Below are 13,626 nucleotides of genomic sequence, written 5' to 3'. Positions count from 1 at the left end.
GATCCTCCTGCCTCTGCCTCAGCTCCCCAAGTAGCTAAGATTACAGACTTGTGCCACCATACCTGGCTAATTTTTAAATTTTTGTAGAGAGGGGATCTTGCTATGTTGCCCAAGCTCATCTTGAACTCCTGGGCTTGAGCAGTCCTCCCGCCACTGCATCCCAAAATGGTAGGGTTATAGACGTGAGCCGCCACTCCCAGCTCCAACATTCTTAATGATAATAGCTAACACTGAGTGCTTACTCTTTGGCCAGACACTGTTTTATGTACTTTTTCAAAGCATATAATCCTCATAACAATTCTTTGAGATAAGTGTTGTTGTTATCTGCTTTTTACATTGAGGGAAATTGAACCTAAAGTCCCACAGCTAGAAAGTGACGGAGCTGGGATATTAACCAATAGTCTCGCTCTACACACGATGCTCTTAGCTATTGCAATGCACTGCCTCTTAGGCTTTTTTACTGCCTCGTAAGATAGCTATGTGGTGGCCAAATTCATAGTAAAGGGAACATTGGGTATTAAAAGAGTCTCCTCCCTTGATAATGCTTTTTTAAAACTTCTTAATCATTTTAGTCTGTATAATGGCTATTTTTCTTTAGTCAGCTCCCTGACAGGACTATTAAACTTAATCTCCCCAACATTTCATTCACTCTGTAGGAGGAGTACATTTCTAAGAGTTAACAGCATTTTCTTTTTTTGCTCCTAATTACAGAAATGTTGCAGTCTCTAGCACAGCGCCCAGCTCCAGCAAACACCAATCGTGAGAGGCGGCCTCGCTACCAACATCCGAAGGGAGCACCTAATGCAGATCTAATCTTTAAGACTGGTGGGAGGTAAAGCAGTCATTACTTCTTCCTTAGCTGTTTGTGTTCATGATGTCCATAAGAATAAATTCGAGAATTTGGATTATAGTTTTTGGCAAAGGCCTGATTTTTAGCAAAATAGAAAAGTCTTTGAATTGTAGATATTTGAGGGGAAAAAACCTGCTTTATACTATAGTTATGGCTGTTCTGCTTTTTTTATTTTTATTTTTATTTTTTGAGACAAGGTCTTGCTCTGTCGCCCAGGCTGAAGTGCAGTGGCACAATCGCAACTCACTACAGCCTCACCCTCCTGGGCTCAAGTGATTCTCCCACCTTAGCCTCCCAAGTAGCTGGGACTATAGGCATGCACCACCACACCTGGCTAATTTGTATGTCTTTTGTAGAGACAGAGTCTCGCCATGTTGTGTAGGCTGGTCTCGAACTCCTGAGCTCAAGCCATCTGCCCATGTGGCTGTTCTTACAAAGACATTGGTTTCAGCTAGAGCTTGGCTTTTGCCCTCTCTGAGTGGACTTCTTCTTTCTTCTTTTGCTTTAATAGGAAGGAGTTGTTATAGATGAGCAAGAGAGAGACATCATAGGCTTTGTGTTAGAATTTCTCAGGTGAGGGTTAATTAATATCGATGTTTACAAAAACTAAAAATCTATTTTCTGGACTTTTAACCATGCAAGTAGAGTTTGTTCCTAAGCTCTTATTTATTTATTTATTTATTTATTTATTGAGACACAGTCTTGCTCTGTCACCCAGGCTGGAGTGCAGTGGCGTGATCTCGGCTCACTGCAACCTCCATTTCCTGGTTCAAGCGATTCTCCAGCCTCAACCTCCCGAGTAGCTGGGACAACAGGGCACGCCACCACGTCTGGCTAATTTTTGTATTTTTAGTAGAGACGGGGTTTCACCATGTTGGCCAGGCTAGTCTCGAACTCCTCACCTCAGGTGATCGCCCGCCTTGGCCGCCCAAAGTGCTGGGATTACAGGCGTGAGCCACTACACCCAGTCTGTTTTTTAAATTATAAAATTTCCTGGTGGAATTCCTACCAGTTCCACTTAAATTGTTTACTGTGAGATAATTTAAAACTCTATAAAGAATTCGAAAGTGAAGATGTTCCCTAATAAGACCTCTTTTATGTTTTTTAAGGGTAAGTAATTTAAAGTTTTTCTGGGACATGATCTAAAGACCATATCATCAAATAATTTTGTTCTCTTTTTTTGAGACCGAGTCTCACTCTGTCACCAAGGCTGGAGTGCAGCGGCGTGATCTTGGCTCTCTGCAACCTCCACCTCCTGGGTTCAAGTGATTCTCCTGCCTCAGCCTACCAAGTAGTTGGTATTAAAGGTGCCCACCAACCACGCCCGGATAATTTTTATATTTTTAGTAGAGATGGGGTTTCACCATGTTGGCCAGGCTGGTCTCGAACTCCTAACCTCAGGTGGTCCACCCATCTCAATTAATTTTGTCTTGCAGTTAAGTTAAAGTGACAATAGCTTCTGCTGCCCTTACTGATCTCACTTAGTGGATTAGTGTTTACACCGAGGCTCTACAGCAGCCTAAGATGTCACTTTGTTGTTGGGAGCAGGGGAGCAGGTGTAGACAGGGAGTGTGCTGGGGATGGCAGAATTAGATCATGATTCAGGAGGGTAGCATGGGGGAAAATGTAGTCATCAGAGCCTGTGTCTGTTACTCACTGAACATCACTGAACATATTCATGTGTTCTGGTGGTATTTTTCTTTGAACTATTTGCTCAGATAACTCTAATCAAATTGTAGTGTAGAAAATTGGCTTGTCAAGACAGTTCAGAGATCTGTTCTTTAGCATCTGTTGAGTATAATTTAAAAAAAAAAAATCCTAGTTGGAAATGACCTGTAAACCCATCTAATTGGGCATAATAAGATATTAGGTTATTTTTAATTATCCAAACTTTATTAAAGTCCTTTAATTAAGCCTGTTTTATTGCTGCTAAAATGTAAACACTAGTTAGGTTAACAGGCAATGAAAAATGTTCATTTCCTGTTTTTGCATTTTCTTAGAGTAGCTTTAAATATATGCCACAGTGTTCTTGATAACAACACCTTGATAGCATTTGGTCTCATCATCAGAGACCAAAACTATTAGAATATTTTTATTTCGGTTGGTAAAAAGTAATGCGGTTTTTGCCAATAAAAGTAATGGGGAAAACTGCAATTACTTTTGCACCAGCATAATATCTTGGTGTTTTCATCGTCTTCACCTGTTCATGTTGCAGCCTAACGTCTCTGAATAGCACATTTCTTAACCTGGTTACCAGTGTTAGTCACTTTGCAGAGTTCCTTCACTTTCTATTTTCCCTTCCTCCCTCCAGTTCCTCCTTGGAAGAATCGGCTACACTTGCCCCTTCTTCCTTGCTCCCACTTGGGTGGCTTACCCCTGCCAATTCAAAGCTGGCAGTGGGAGGCATTGCCCACTCCAGTGGCTATGCTAGAAAAGAAAAGTTCATTATTGACCCCTGGCACCTTCTCAGCCTAGGTCTAGGCAGCTTCTGCCGTCACTGGCATCCCCACCTGCCATCTCTTGGCCTCATCTCAGCAGCACTTTGCATTGTGGGCCCTCCTTGTTCTCCCAACAGACCCTTCCTTGGCGTTGTGATTCTGCTGGCTTCTGGGTTTTCCCTTCCCCCTGATCACTGCGTCTCCTGCTGCTGACACTGCCTCCTTTCTGCACTTGCCCTGCCCAGGGATGTCTGTGTTCCTTGGGCTCAGCCTGGGCCCTCTTCTCCTTCTGCACTCTCAAAGGAGGTGTCATCCCTCCCAGTGGCCTGGCTACCATCCAGGTCTCCAGCCCAGATCTCACGTTTTCATTTCTGACTTTCCACCCACCCGTGACTCAGAGATGGAAGACTCCATGCCCCTGCCCCAGACCCCTCTTCCCCAGGGTCTCCAGTGCAGGGAGAGGAAGCATTGTCTGCCCCCTTGTCCACAAAAGAAGAGGAAGTTGTGTTATTGACAGCTCCTCCTCCCTCAATCCCTAGATCTAGTTCACTAGCAAATCCTCTGCATTCTGCTCCCAAATGGCCCTCACTCTTGCCTGTTCTATTCTCTGCCCATAGCCAAGACCCTGGGTCAAGCCACCATTGCCTCTTGCCTGGGTTGCTGTTGCTGCCTCAGCCTCCTCATCAGCCTCTCCGTCTCAACCCTTCAACCCTTTCCAATTCATTCTCTCCCTACAGACCCAGTGTTCTTTCTAAAATACAAATTTGATATCTGCGTGTGCCCTTCTGCTTAAAATCATCCAGTGGCTCCTCGTGGCTTGTAGGATAAAAAGTCTAAACTCCTCAACTTGGTTCCCAAGGCCCCGTGGTGCAGGTGGACATATGTTACTGCTTCATCTCCTGCTGTTCTTTCCCCTGCTGCAGCCTAGCTGACCTTTAGTTCTGTGTTCTTTTTGCCTCCTCTATGTGGAACAGTCTCCAGCTGTTCCCCTGGAGAGCGCCTGCTCCTTCAGGTCCTGCCTTGGTGTTCTTGAGTCTGACATAGGTCAGTGCGGATCTGCTGCCATGACTTAACAGTATTTCTGCAGACCTTGTCCTCCTTAAGTGCCGCTTAGCTTGTCTCTATTCCCCATGAGATTACAGGCGATGAGGGCAGGGACTAAGTCTCATGTTGTTTCCATTCTGTCTCCTTCAAAGCTCTTGGTGCCTGGCACCTAGTAGATGCTCAGTAAATATTTGGTGAATGGACAAAAGAGCTTTTCACAGTCTGTGTTTAGTCACTGAATAAACGTTCTCACTCCAATTCTGCTCCCTAGCTCTTCCCTCTGTTTTTCTTTTTTGTAAGAGTCCCAGCTCTTGAGCTAGCCACTCAACCTGTTTTAAAATCTCTTAAAATAGCACCTTAAAAAAAGAAAACCTAACTTGTCCATCAGTCTTAAGAATAGCACTCTGTAAAGTATCATGACTGGAATTTTTATAGTCAGTGCTCCTAAAGCATAGGTGCGATAAACATGGTAGACGAACAGGCAAACATGGAAACATGAGATTTTACCCTTTAGAGGACCAGATGTTCTTTGCCTTTTTTAAAATTTACATTTTAAGGCTGGTTGTGATGTCTCATACCTGTATCCCAGCAATTTGGGAGGCCGAGGAAGGCGGATCACCTGAGGTCAGGAGTTTGAGACCAGCCTGACCAACATGGTGAAACTCCGTCTCTACCAAAAATAGAAAAATTAGCCAGTCGTGGTGGTGGACACCTATAATCCCAGCTACTCGGGAGTCTGAGGCAGGAGAATCACTCAAACCTGAGAGGTGAGGTTGCAGTGAGCCAAGATTGCGCCATTGCACTCCAGCCTGGGCAACAAGAGTGAAACTCCATTAAAAAAATCAGTTATTAATATTAGTAATGTTATATGGCAGATAAAGGGAAATTTATTTGGAAACTGATTATAAAGTAGTTTAGGTCCAGGAGCAGTGACTCACGCCTGTAATCTCAGCACTTTGGGAGGTCGAGGTGGAAGGATAGCTTGAGCCCAGGAGGCAGACACTGCCAAATCACACCACTGCACTCCAGGTTGGGTGATAGAGCCAGACCCTGTCTCAAAAAAAAAAAGTAGTTTAAAAAAAAAATTTTTTTTTTTTTTGAGACAACATCTTGCTCTGTTACCCAGGCTGGAGCGCAGTGGCACAGTCTCAGTTCAGTGCAGCCTCCACCTCCTGGGTTCAAGTGATTCTCCTGTTATCCTTCCGAGTGGCTGGGATTACAGGTGTGCAGTCCACCACTCTTGACTAATTTTTGTATTTTTAGTAGAGATGTGGTTTCACCATGTTGGCCAGGCTGGTCTTGAACTCCTGACCTCAGGTGATCTGCCTGCCTGGGCCTCCCAAAGTGCTGGGATTATAGGTGTCAGCCACCACACCCGGCATAAACTATTTTTCTCCTGTAGCTTTTGATGGACTCCCAGATTTTAATTTGTATTTGTATATTTTCTAACCAGGAGATCCTTGAAATAAGGACATAAATTAAAATTTCAGCCCTTTAACAAATAAGAGGCATTTGCTTACAATGAGTTGAAACGGCAGCAGTGCTGTAAGTAAAACTATTATGTAGGGTTTTCTGTATTGCAGAACAAGGTTGTTTTTCTAATGCACTAGTATTGAAAAACTGTGAAGCTTAACATTTTTGGCAAGTATTAATACTTACATGGCTTAGATGCTACTAATTCATATGGGTTATTTTAATGCTTCTTAAACTTTAAAATACATATTAACTGTCTAGACTCTTATTAAAAAGCAAGTTCTGATTAGTTTCTTTGATTATTATTACTTTTTTATTATTATTGTGGAATGGTTCATGAATTTGCGTGTCATTCTTTTTTGTTGTTTTTTGAGATGGAATCTTGTTCTGTTGCCCAGGCTGGAGTGCAGTGCCGGGATCTCAGCTCACTGCAGCATCTGCCTCCTGAGTTCGAGCAATTCTTGTGCCTCAGCCTCCCAAGTAGCTGTGATTACAGGCATGTGCCACCACGCACAGCTAATTTTTTTTTTTTTTTTTTTTGAGACGGAGTCTCACTATATCGGAGTGCAGTGGTGCAATCTCGGCTCACTGCAACCTCCGCCTCCCGGGTTCAAGCAATTCTCTGCCTCAGCCTCCCGAGTAGCTGGGATTACAGGCACCTGTCACCACGCTCGGCTAATTTTTGTATTCTTAGTAGAGACGGGGTTTCACCATCTTGGCCAGGCTGGTCTTGAACTCCTGACCTCATGATCCACCCTCCTCGGCCTCCTAAAGTGCTGGGATTACAGGCGTGAGCCACCGCGCCCAGCCAAATTTTTGTATTTTTAGTAGAGATGAGGTCTCACCATGTTGGCCAGGCTGGTCTCAAACTCCTGACCTCAAGTGATCTGCCTGCATCAGCCTCCCAAAGTGCTGGGAGTACAGGCGTGAGCCACTGCACCCCACCTGCGTGTCATCCTTGCACAGGGCCATGCTAATCTTCTCTGTATCACTACAATTTTTAGTATATGTGCTGCCGAAGTGAGCACAAGCTCTGGTTACTTTTAAACAAGCTCTCCAGTGATGTCAAAGCTGCTGGTGTGTGGCCTACACTTAGCGGCATAGGGGTGTACTATCTGACTTTTAAACCCATCTTTTTAAAAATGATTTTGTTGTTGTTTTATTTTGTTTTTGAGACGGGGTCTTGCTCTGTCACCCAGGCTAGAGTACAGTGGCGTGATCACAGCTCATTGCAGCCTTGACCGCCTGGGCTCAAGCATTCCTGCCTCAGCCTCTCAGTATCTTGGACTACAGGCACACACCACTACAAATAGCTATTTTTTTTTTATTTTTAGTGGAGTCAAGGGCTCACTGTGTTGCCCAGGCTGGTCTTGAACTCTTGTAAACCTATCTTAAGTAGAGTCTGCATTTTTTCATCAGATTTTTTTAATATCTTTATGTAAGGTTAAATTAGTGATAGTTTTGTTATAGAGTCCCTTGTAGAATTGCATTTAATCCGAAGTGTATATTGTATTAATACACAGTTTTTGAGCTGATAGATTTTTGAGTCACTCAGAATGATTGTTTGCCTATAAACCAGTCGAATGACACCTTGTGCTATAACTAGTGATATAACTATACCTTACTTAGCAAAGATTTTGAACATTTTTTTCCTGTCATTTACTGCACTTATTTAAAGTGTTCTAGGTTAGATAGCTGCCTTTTCTTGACTTCAGGAGAGATGCTTGAATCTTCTCTTTCATTCTCTCAGGGAATACTTGTGTTCTTTCCATCAGTTCATTTCTGGAAGAGTTATGGATCTTATCCAGCTGAGGATATACTTTTCCATATTTGCATCTTAACGCTTTGAAAGTTTCTTGCTCTGTGAAAAACAAACTGTTCATCTACTTGGGCTGCCATGACAAAGTATTACAACCCTAGTGGCTTAAACGACAGATGTCTGTTGTCTCGCAGCACTGGAGGCCGCCAGCAGGAAAACTGAGGTCAGGGAGTCAGTGGGGCTGGTTCCTTCTGAGGCCTGGAGGAAGACTGCTCCAGGCCTGCCTTCTAGTTGCTGGGGGTGCTGGCAGTCTTTGGCTTCCATACCTTGTCATACCTCACCCTGGTCTCTGCCTTTGTCTTCACGTGGCCTTTTCCCCCTGTGTGTGTCTGTGTGCAAATTTCCCTTTTTATAGAGATGCAGTCATATGGGATTAGGGCTCCATCCTGCTCCAGTATGGCCTTACCTTAAGTAATTACATCTACAGCAACCTTGTTTCCAAATATGGTCACATTCTGAGGTCCTGCAGTTCAGTGTCAACATGTGAATTTTGAGGATACACAACTGAACCATAACACAAACTGTGAATTCTTAGCATCTTAAGAATTAGTTGTAGAAGAGAACAGAGCCACCCCTCCAGTCATTGCTCCAATGGCTCTGGTTAAGTTGTAGTTCAGTAGTGAGCACAAATGCTCTCAAAAAAGCACTACAGTTGTCCTCGGTATCCACAGGGGGTTGCTTCCTGGACCCCCTCAGACACCAAAATGCAGACACTCAAGTCCCTGGTAAAAAATGGTGTAGCATTTATGTATAACGTATGCACATCCTCCCGTGTACTTTAGATCATCTCTAGATTACTTGTAGTACCTAATAAAGTGTAGATGCTATGCAGATAGTTGATATACTGTATTGTTTTTAATATTTATGTAATTTTTTATTGTTTGGGTTTTTTTTTTTCCCAAATATTTTTGATCCATGGATGTGGCACCCGCAGATGCCAGGGCCAACTGTAACTTGGGGGAGTTACTTGGTGGTGGTGGGTAGTGTTGCAGACACCATCTTGCTGGACTTTGCCCTGTGGCAATAAGCTCTCTGATGTGACCCTGTTTGTTCCTTTAGGAGACGTTGATCCAGCAGCACGTGTCATTTCATTAGGTCCTGTATCTGATGTTGTGGATAGTGGAGTCCTCCAGCAATTGAATGAGAGCAGTGGACACATCTCAGCAGGTCGGTCTAGAGAGTTGCGAATCTAAACCTGGGACAGGCTGGGGCCAGGAGGCAGAAACACCAGCCTCTGCCAACACCGGAACAAGCCGACGCTTCCAGACAAGGCGGAAAAGGCCTTTTGTAATGGAAATCTCGCGAGGGTTAATCTTCTCTTGAGAATGGCAGTCAAGAAATGAGATGGTTCACTTGACTACTGAGCAGTTACACCAAGGAGAGCGTGAAGGAGATGATTGAGCCAGAGAAGAAACGGGTTGTGATGGTAATGGTGTGGGGGAAATGAACTTGAGCTTTAAACTTGATTTCAGTTTCAGTGTCTCTGAATTGAACATCCCACGTTGGAAGAAGATACATTTGGGGGCTCCAGGACTACAGTAGAAAAGTATAGAGCAAGCAGGAAAATCTTCTAGTAAAACTTACATGCAGGACAACAAAATGATGAAAGATATCCAAATACCAGATAATCCACCAGGAAGGCTTTTGTTTAGGAATTTGTTTCAAGAGGAACAAGGGGTGAGGGAGAAAAATCCGTTTTATCCATCAGAGTCAGTGATATAAAATTGCCTATTAGGGTAAAAGAAAAATGTGAAGACTATTTTAGTATACAGAGAGCATTAATTCAGATGGCTTAGAAAAGTGATACCAGCCCAAGAACAGGGATCTAGTTGAGCCCATTGTAAGTATCATTGAAAACAAAACATGCCAGTCAGCATGTCACAGAAAACGAACGAAGGACAACAAGAAGCGGATGAGAATATTTTGTTGACCTTCATGGGTTTACAGCCTCTGTCTCTAAACAAAGTATGGAAACAAGTAGAGCTTTTATTTTGCTTTTATTTTTGTTTTGTTTCGTTTTGTTTTCCCCCACTAAATAGAAATGAGGGTTCTTAGTCTGTTTCTGACAATCTGTTAATTTCTTAGGATAGTTGTCTTTCGTTTGCTTTCCAGTAGGCATAGTACATTTAGTTGAAGAGCACATCTGTATGCTACAACTTGATTACATCTTTTTTTCTAGCTATTTTGCATTTTTTCATTTACCATGTTTCAGTTTCTGCATGTAGATTTAAATAAGAAACAAAAGTTGTAAAGTTGTAACATTTCACATGGAAATGCTGCCCAATCTTCACCAGCTTCAGAAATCTGACCTTTGCCGATGCTGCAATAAAGTGTTGTAATTTAGATGTGGCGTGGTATTGTTTTATTTGGTTTGGGTTTTGGAAACGGATTGAACGGGTAAATTGGTATCTCCCAGCGTCATCTTTGTGCTTTAAAAATACATTCTCGGCCCGGTGCGGTGGCTCACGCCTGTAATCCCAGCACTTTGGGAGGCCGAGGCGGGCGGATCACGAGGTCAGAAGATCGAGACCATCCTGGCTAACACAGTGAAACCCCGTCTCTACTAAAAATACAAAAAATTAGCCGGGCATGGTGGCAGGTGCCTGTAGTCCCAGCTACTCGGGAGGCTGAGGTAGGAGAATGGCGTGAACCTGGGAGGCGGAGCTTGCATTGAGCCGAGATCGCGCCACTGCACTCCAGCCCAGGTGACAGAGCGAGACCCCATCTCAAAAAAATAATAAGAAGAAGAAGTTAGAGGTGAAATCAATTTAAAATTTTAAGACTTAGTATGCTATGAGTAAAAGCACATTTTTGGCATTCTGTTGTTTTTTTTTTTCCTTCTGGTAACGCACATGCGTGCATTCTTAATTTAAATGATTTTTTGTAAACCTTTGGAAGTACAAAAGGCATTCAGTCATCTTCTGTTGTCTCAATGGACATGTTTCTTTCTGGAGGAGTAACCTTGAAAGTTGTTGGATTATCACTTAAATGTCAGTTTCTTTAGAAGCTGTTCTAATTGTATAGTTACTGGGAAAAGCACATCAGATTCTGTTGAGTGTATGCTTGTATGTGTGAAAATGCTAATGTTTTTATTTGGCCTCCTATAGGTTAATGGAAAACTTTTTGTTTTCAGGGTGTATAGTCCGTTTTATGTTGGATTTATGGATTTAAACTTTTTTTTTTTTTTTTTTTGAGGCAGAGTTTCACTCTTGTTGCCCAGGCTAGAGTGCAATGGTGCGATTTTGGCTCACCGCAGCCTCTGCCTCCCAGGTTCAAGTGAAGTGATTCTCCTGCCTCAGCCTCCCGAGTAGTTGGGATTACAGGCATGCACCACCACACCAGCTAATTTTATATTTTTAGTAGAGATGGGGTTTCTCTATGTTGGTCAGGCTGGTCTTGAACTCCTGACCTCAGGTGATCCACCTGCCTTGGCCTCCCAAAGTGCTGAGATTACAGGCGTGAGCCACCACACCCAGCCAGATTTAAACTTTTATATGAATACTTGGAGACCAAGGGAAAACAGATTCATTGGACAGATACCTCTTGATCTCACTCTATACACTAAGGCACTGTTGTAAGCCCTGGGGATAGAGGTGGAGGGACAGTCACTGCCCTGGAGGAACTAACATCCTTCCAGCAGGGGAAACAGACAAGAAATGTGAACAATTCAGTGAATTTAAGCCATGGTATCTGTGAAGTGCTTAGAGCAAGGCTTGGCACGTAGGAAGGATTCTTTTAGTGGCCGCTGCTGTTAATTATTGCGTGTGCTATTTCCTAGGCTCATGCCCCTTGCCTTTTTTTTTTTTTTTTTTTTTTTTCTTGAGATGGAGTCTTGCCCTGTCGTCCAGGCTGGAGTGCAGCAGTGCGATCTCGGCTCACTGCAACCTCCGCCTCCCGGGTTCAAGCGATTCTCCTGCCTTAGCCTCCCGAGTAGCTGGGATTACAGGCACGCACCACCACTTCCAACTAATTTTGTATTTTTAGTAGAGGCAGGGTTTCTCCATGTTGGTCAGGCTGGTCTCAAATTCCTGACCTCAGGTCATCCGTCCGCCTCGGCCTCCCAAAGTGCTAAGATCACAGGCATGAACCATTGCGCCTGGCCGACACACACGACTTTCAACAACTATGCTTTATTGCGCATAGAAACGTACCTGAACAGTAGTGGGAACCATGGGAATGCCACCCTTCAGGGAATACGGCCTTGCCAAGTAGAGAAACAATGTCCCTACCTCCCCAGAGAATACTGAACACTTAAATTCAGGCACAAACCTTTTATTCTCTGAATGTTTCTTCTGTATGCCTCCTCCCTCCCAAAGTTGGGAGGCCATTTGAATATCAAGGAGAAATATGTAGTATTCCCAGTTTATATGATTCTTTAATCCAAAAACTATCATGGCAGCTTCTGAGCCCTGCAATGTGCCTAGACAGGAACTGGCCTGGGTCAGACCACCCCAGGTGTTAGTTTCTGAGATACATCGTGGATGGCAGTCGGGACCAACAAAATCCAAGGTGCCCTTTGGAAAAGATGGGAATTTTTTTTTTTTTTTTTTTCTGAGATGGAGTCTAGTTCTGCCACCAGGCTGGAGTGCCGTGGCGCAATCTCGGCTCACTGCAACCTCTGCCTCCCAGGTTCAAGCGACTCTACAGCCTCAGCCTCCCAAGTAGCTGGGATAACAGGTGCCCACCACCTCGCCTGGCTAATTTTTGTATTTTTAGTAGAGATGGGGTTTCACCATGTTGGCCAGGCTGGTCTCAAACTCCTGACCTTAGGTGATCCACCTGCCTCGACCTCTCAAAGTGCTGGGCTCATAGGAATGAGCCACCGTGCCTGGCCTGCATATAACTTTTGACTCCCCACAGACTTTACAAATATAGCCTGGTGTTGATTGGAAGCCTTAGCAATATCGTAAGTAGTCAGTTAACATGTTTTGTATGTTATATGTTATGTATTTTATTCTTACAATAAAGTAAGCTAGGGATAATGTTATTAAGAAAATCATGGGCCAGGTATGGTGGCTTATGTTTATGATCCCAGCATTTTGGAGGCTGCAGTGGGGAGATCACTTGAGCCATGGAGCTTGTGGCTGCAATGAACAGAGATTGTGCCACTGCACTCCAGCCTGGGCAACTGAGTGAGACCCTGTCTCTAAATAAATAAATACCGTAAGGAAGAGAAAATATTTACTATTAAGTGGAAGTGGATCGTCATAAAAGTCTTCATCCTCATCGTCTTCACATTGAGTAGGTAAGGAGGAGGAGTTGGTCTTGCTGTCTCGGGGTGGTAGAGGTGGAAGAAAATCCATGTATAAGTGGACCCATGCAGTTCAAACCTGTGTTATTCAAGAGTCAACTGTAGTCCTGGAGTAGTGAGACCTACAGTAGAGAGGTGAGACCGCAGATTTCCTAACTCCAAACATGTCATGTAATATCTTCACGATACTCAGTGAAAAACTCAAGATAATCTTTGGAAAAGGCAGAGACGCAACATGTCTTAGGTTCCCTTCTAAAATTGTTTTCATCTGGCCGGGCGCGGTGGCTTATGCCTGTAATCCCAGCACTTTGGGAGGCCGAGGTGGGCAGATCACAAGGTCAGGAGATCAAGACCATCCTGGCTAACACAGTGAAACCCCGTCTCTACTAAAAATACAAAAAAAAATTAGCCGGGCATGGTGGCAGGCGCCTGTAGTCCCAGCTGGAGGCTGAGGCAGGAGAATGGCGTGAACCCGGGAGGCGGAGCTTGCAGTGAGCCGAGATCGCACCACTGCACTCCAACCTGGGTGACAGAGCGAGACTCCGTCTCAAAAAAAAAAAATTGTTTTCAAGTTTTTATGTATTCAGAGGTAAACTTTCAGCTATTGGGAGCCCAATGTGTCTTGTAGATTTTTTTCTTTTTGTTTTTTTTTTGAGACAGAGTCTCACTCTGATGTCCAGGCTGCAGTGCAGTGGCAGGATCTCTGCTCACTGCAACTTCTGCCTCCGAGGCTCAAGCGATTCTCCCACCT

The 13,626-nt window shown here is 43.9% G+C and overlaps 1 protein-coding gene and 1 non-coding gene across 2 annotated transcripts in view; one reads left to right on the top strand and one right to left on the bottom strand.

Annotated features, from left to right (window-relative positions):
* UPF2 (UPF2 regulator of nonsense mediated mRNA decay) overlaps positions 1–9,967 on the top strand; it is a 120,765-nt gene extending 110,798 nt beyond the window's left edge. Inside the window, exons 21-22 of the mRNA XM_032156173.2 lie at positions 712–832; positions 8,684–9,967. Of these exons, the coding sequence (XP_032012064.1) occupies positions 712–832; positions 8,684–8,693 (131 nt within the window). The 3' untranslated portion in view covers positions 8,694–9,967. The remainder of the gene's footprint in view (positions 1–711; positions 833–8,683) is intronic.
* Positions 6,726–6,833, bottom strand: LOC116477355 (U6 spliceosomal RNA). The gene has a single exon (XR_004250435.1). It is a non-coding gene; the product is annotated as a U6 spliceosomal RNA (small nuclear RNA).
* Positions 9,968–13,626: the final 3,659 nt, after the last annotated feature.

Source organism: Hylobates moloch, unplaced genomic scaffold (assembly GCF_009828535.3).
Source record: "Hylobates moloch isolate HMO894 unplaced genomic scaffold, HMol_V3 SCAFFOLD_2, whole genome shotgun sequence".
In the NCBI taxonomy this organism is placed as follows: domain Eukaryota; kingdom Metazoa; phylum Chordata; class Mammalia; order Primates; family Hylobatidae; genus Hylobates; species Hylobates moloch.
The sequence above is the reverse complement of the archived record's forward strand: the minus strand, read 5'-3'. Positions and strand labels throughout refer to the sequence as shown.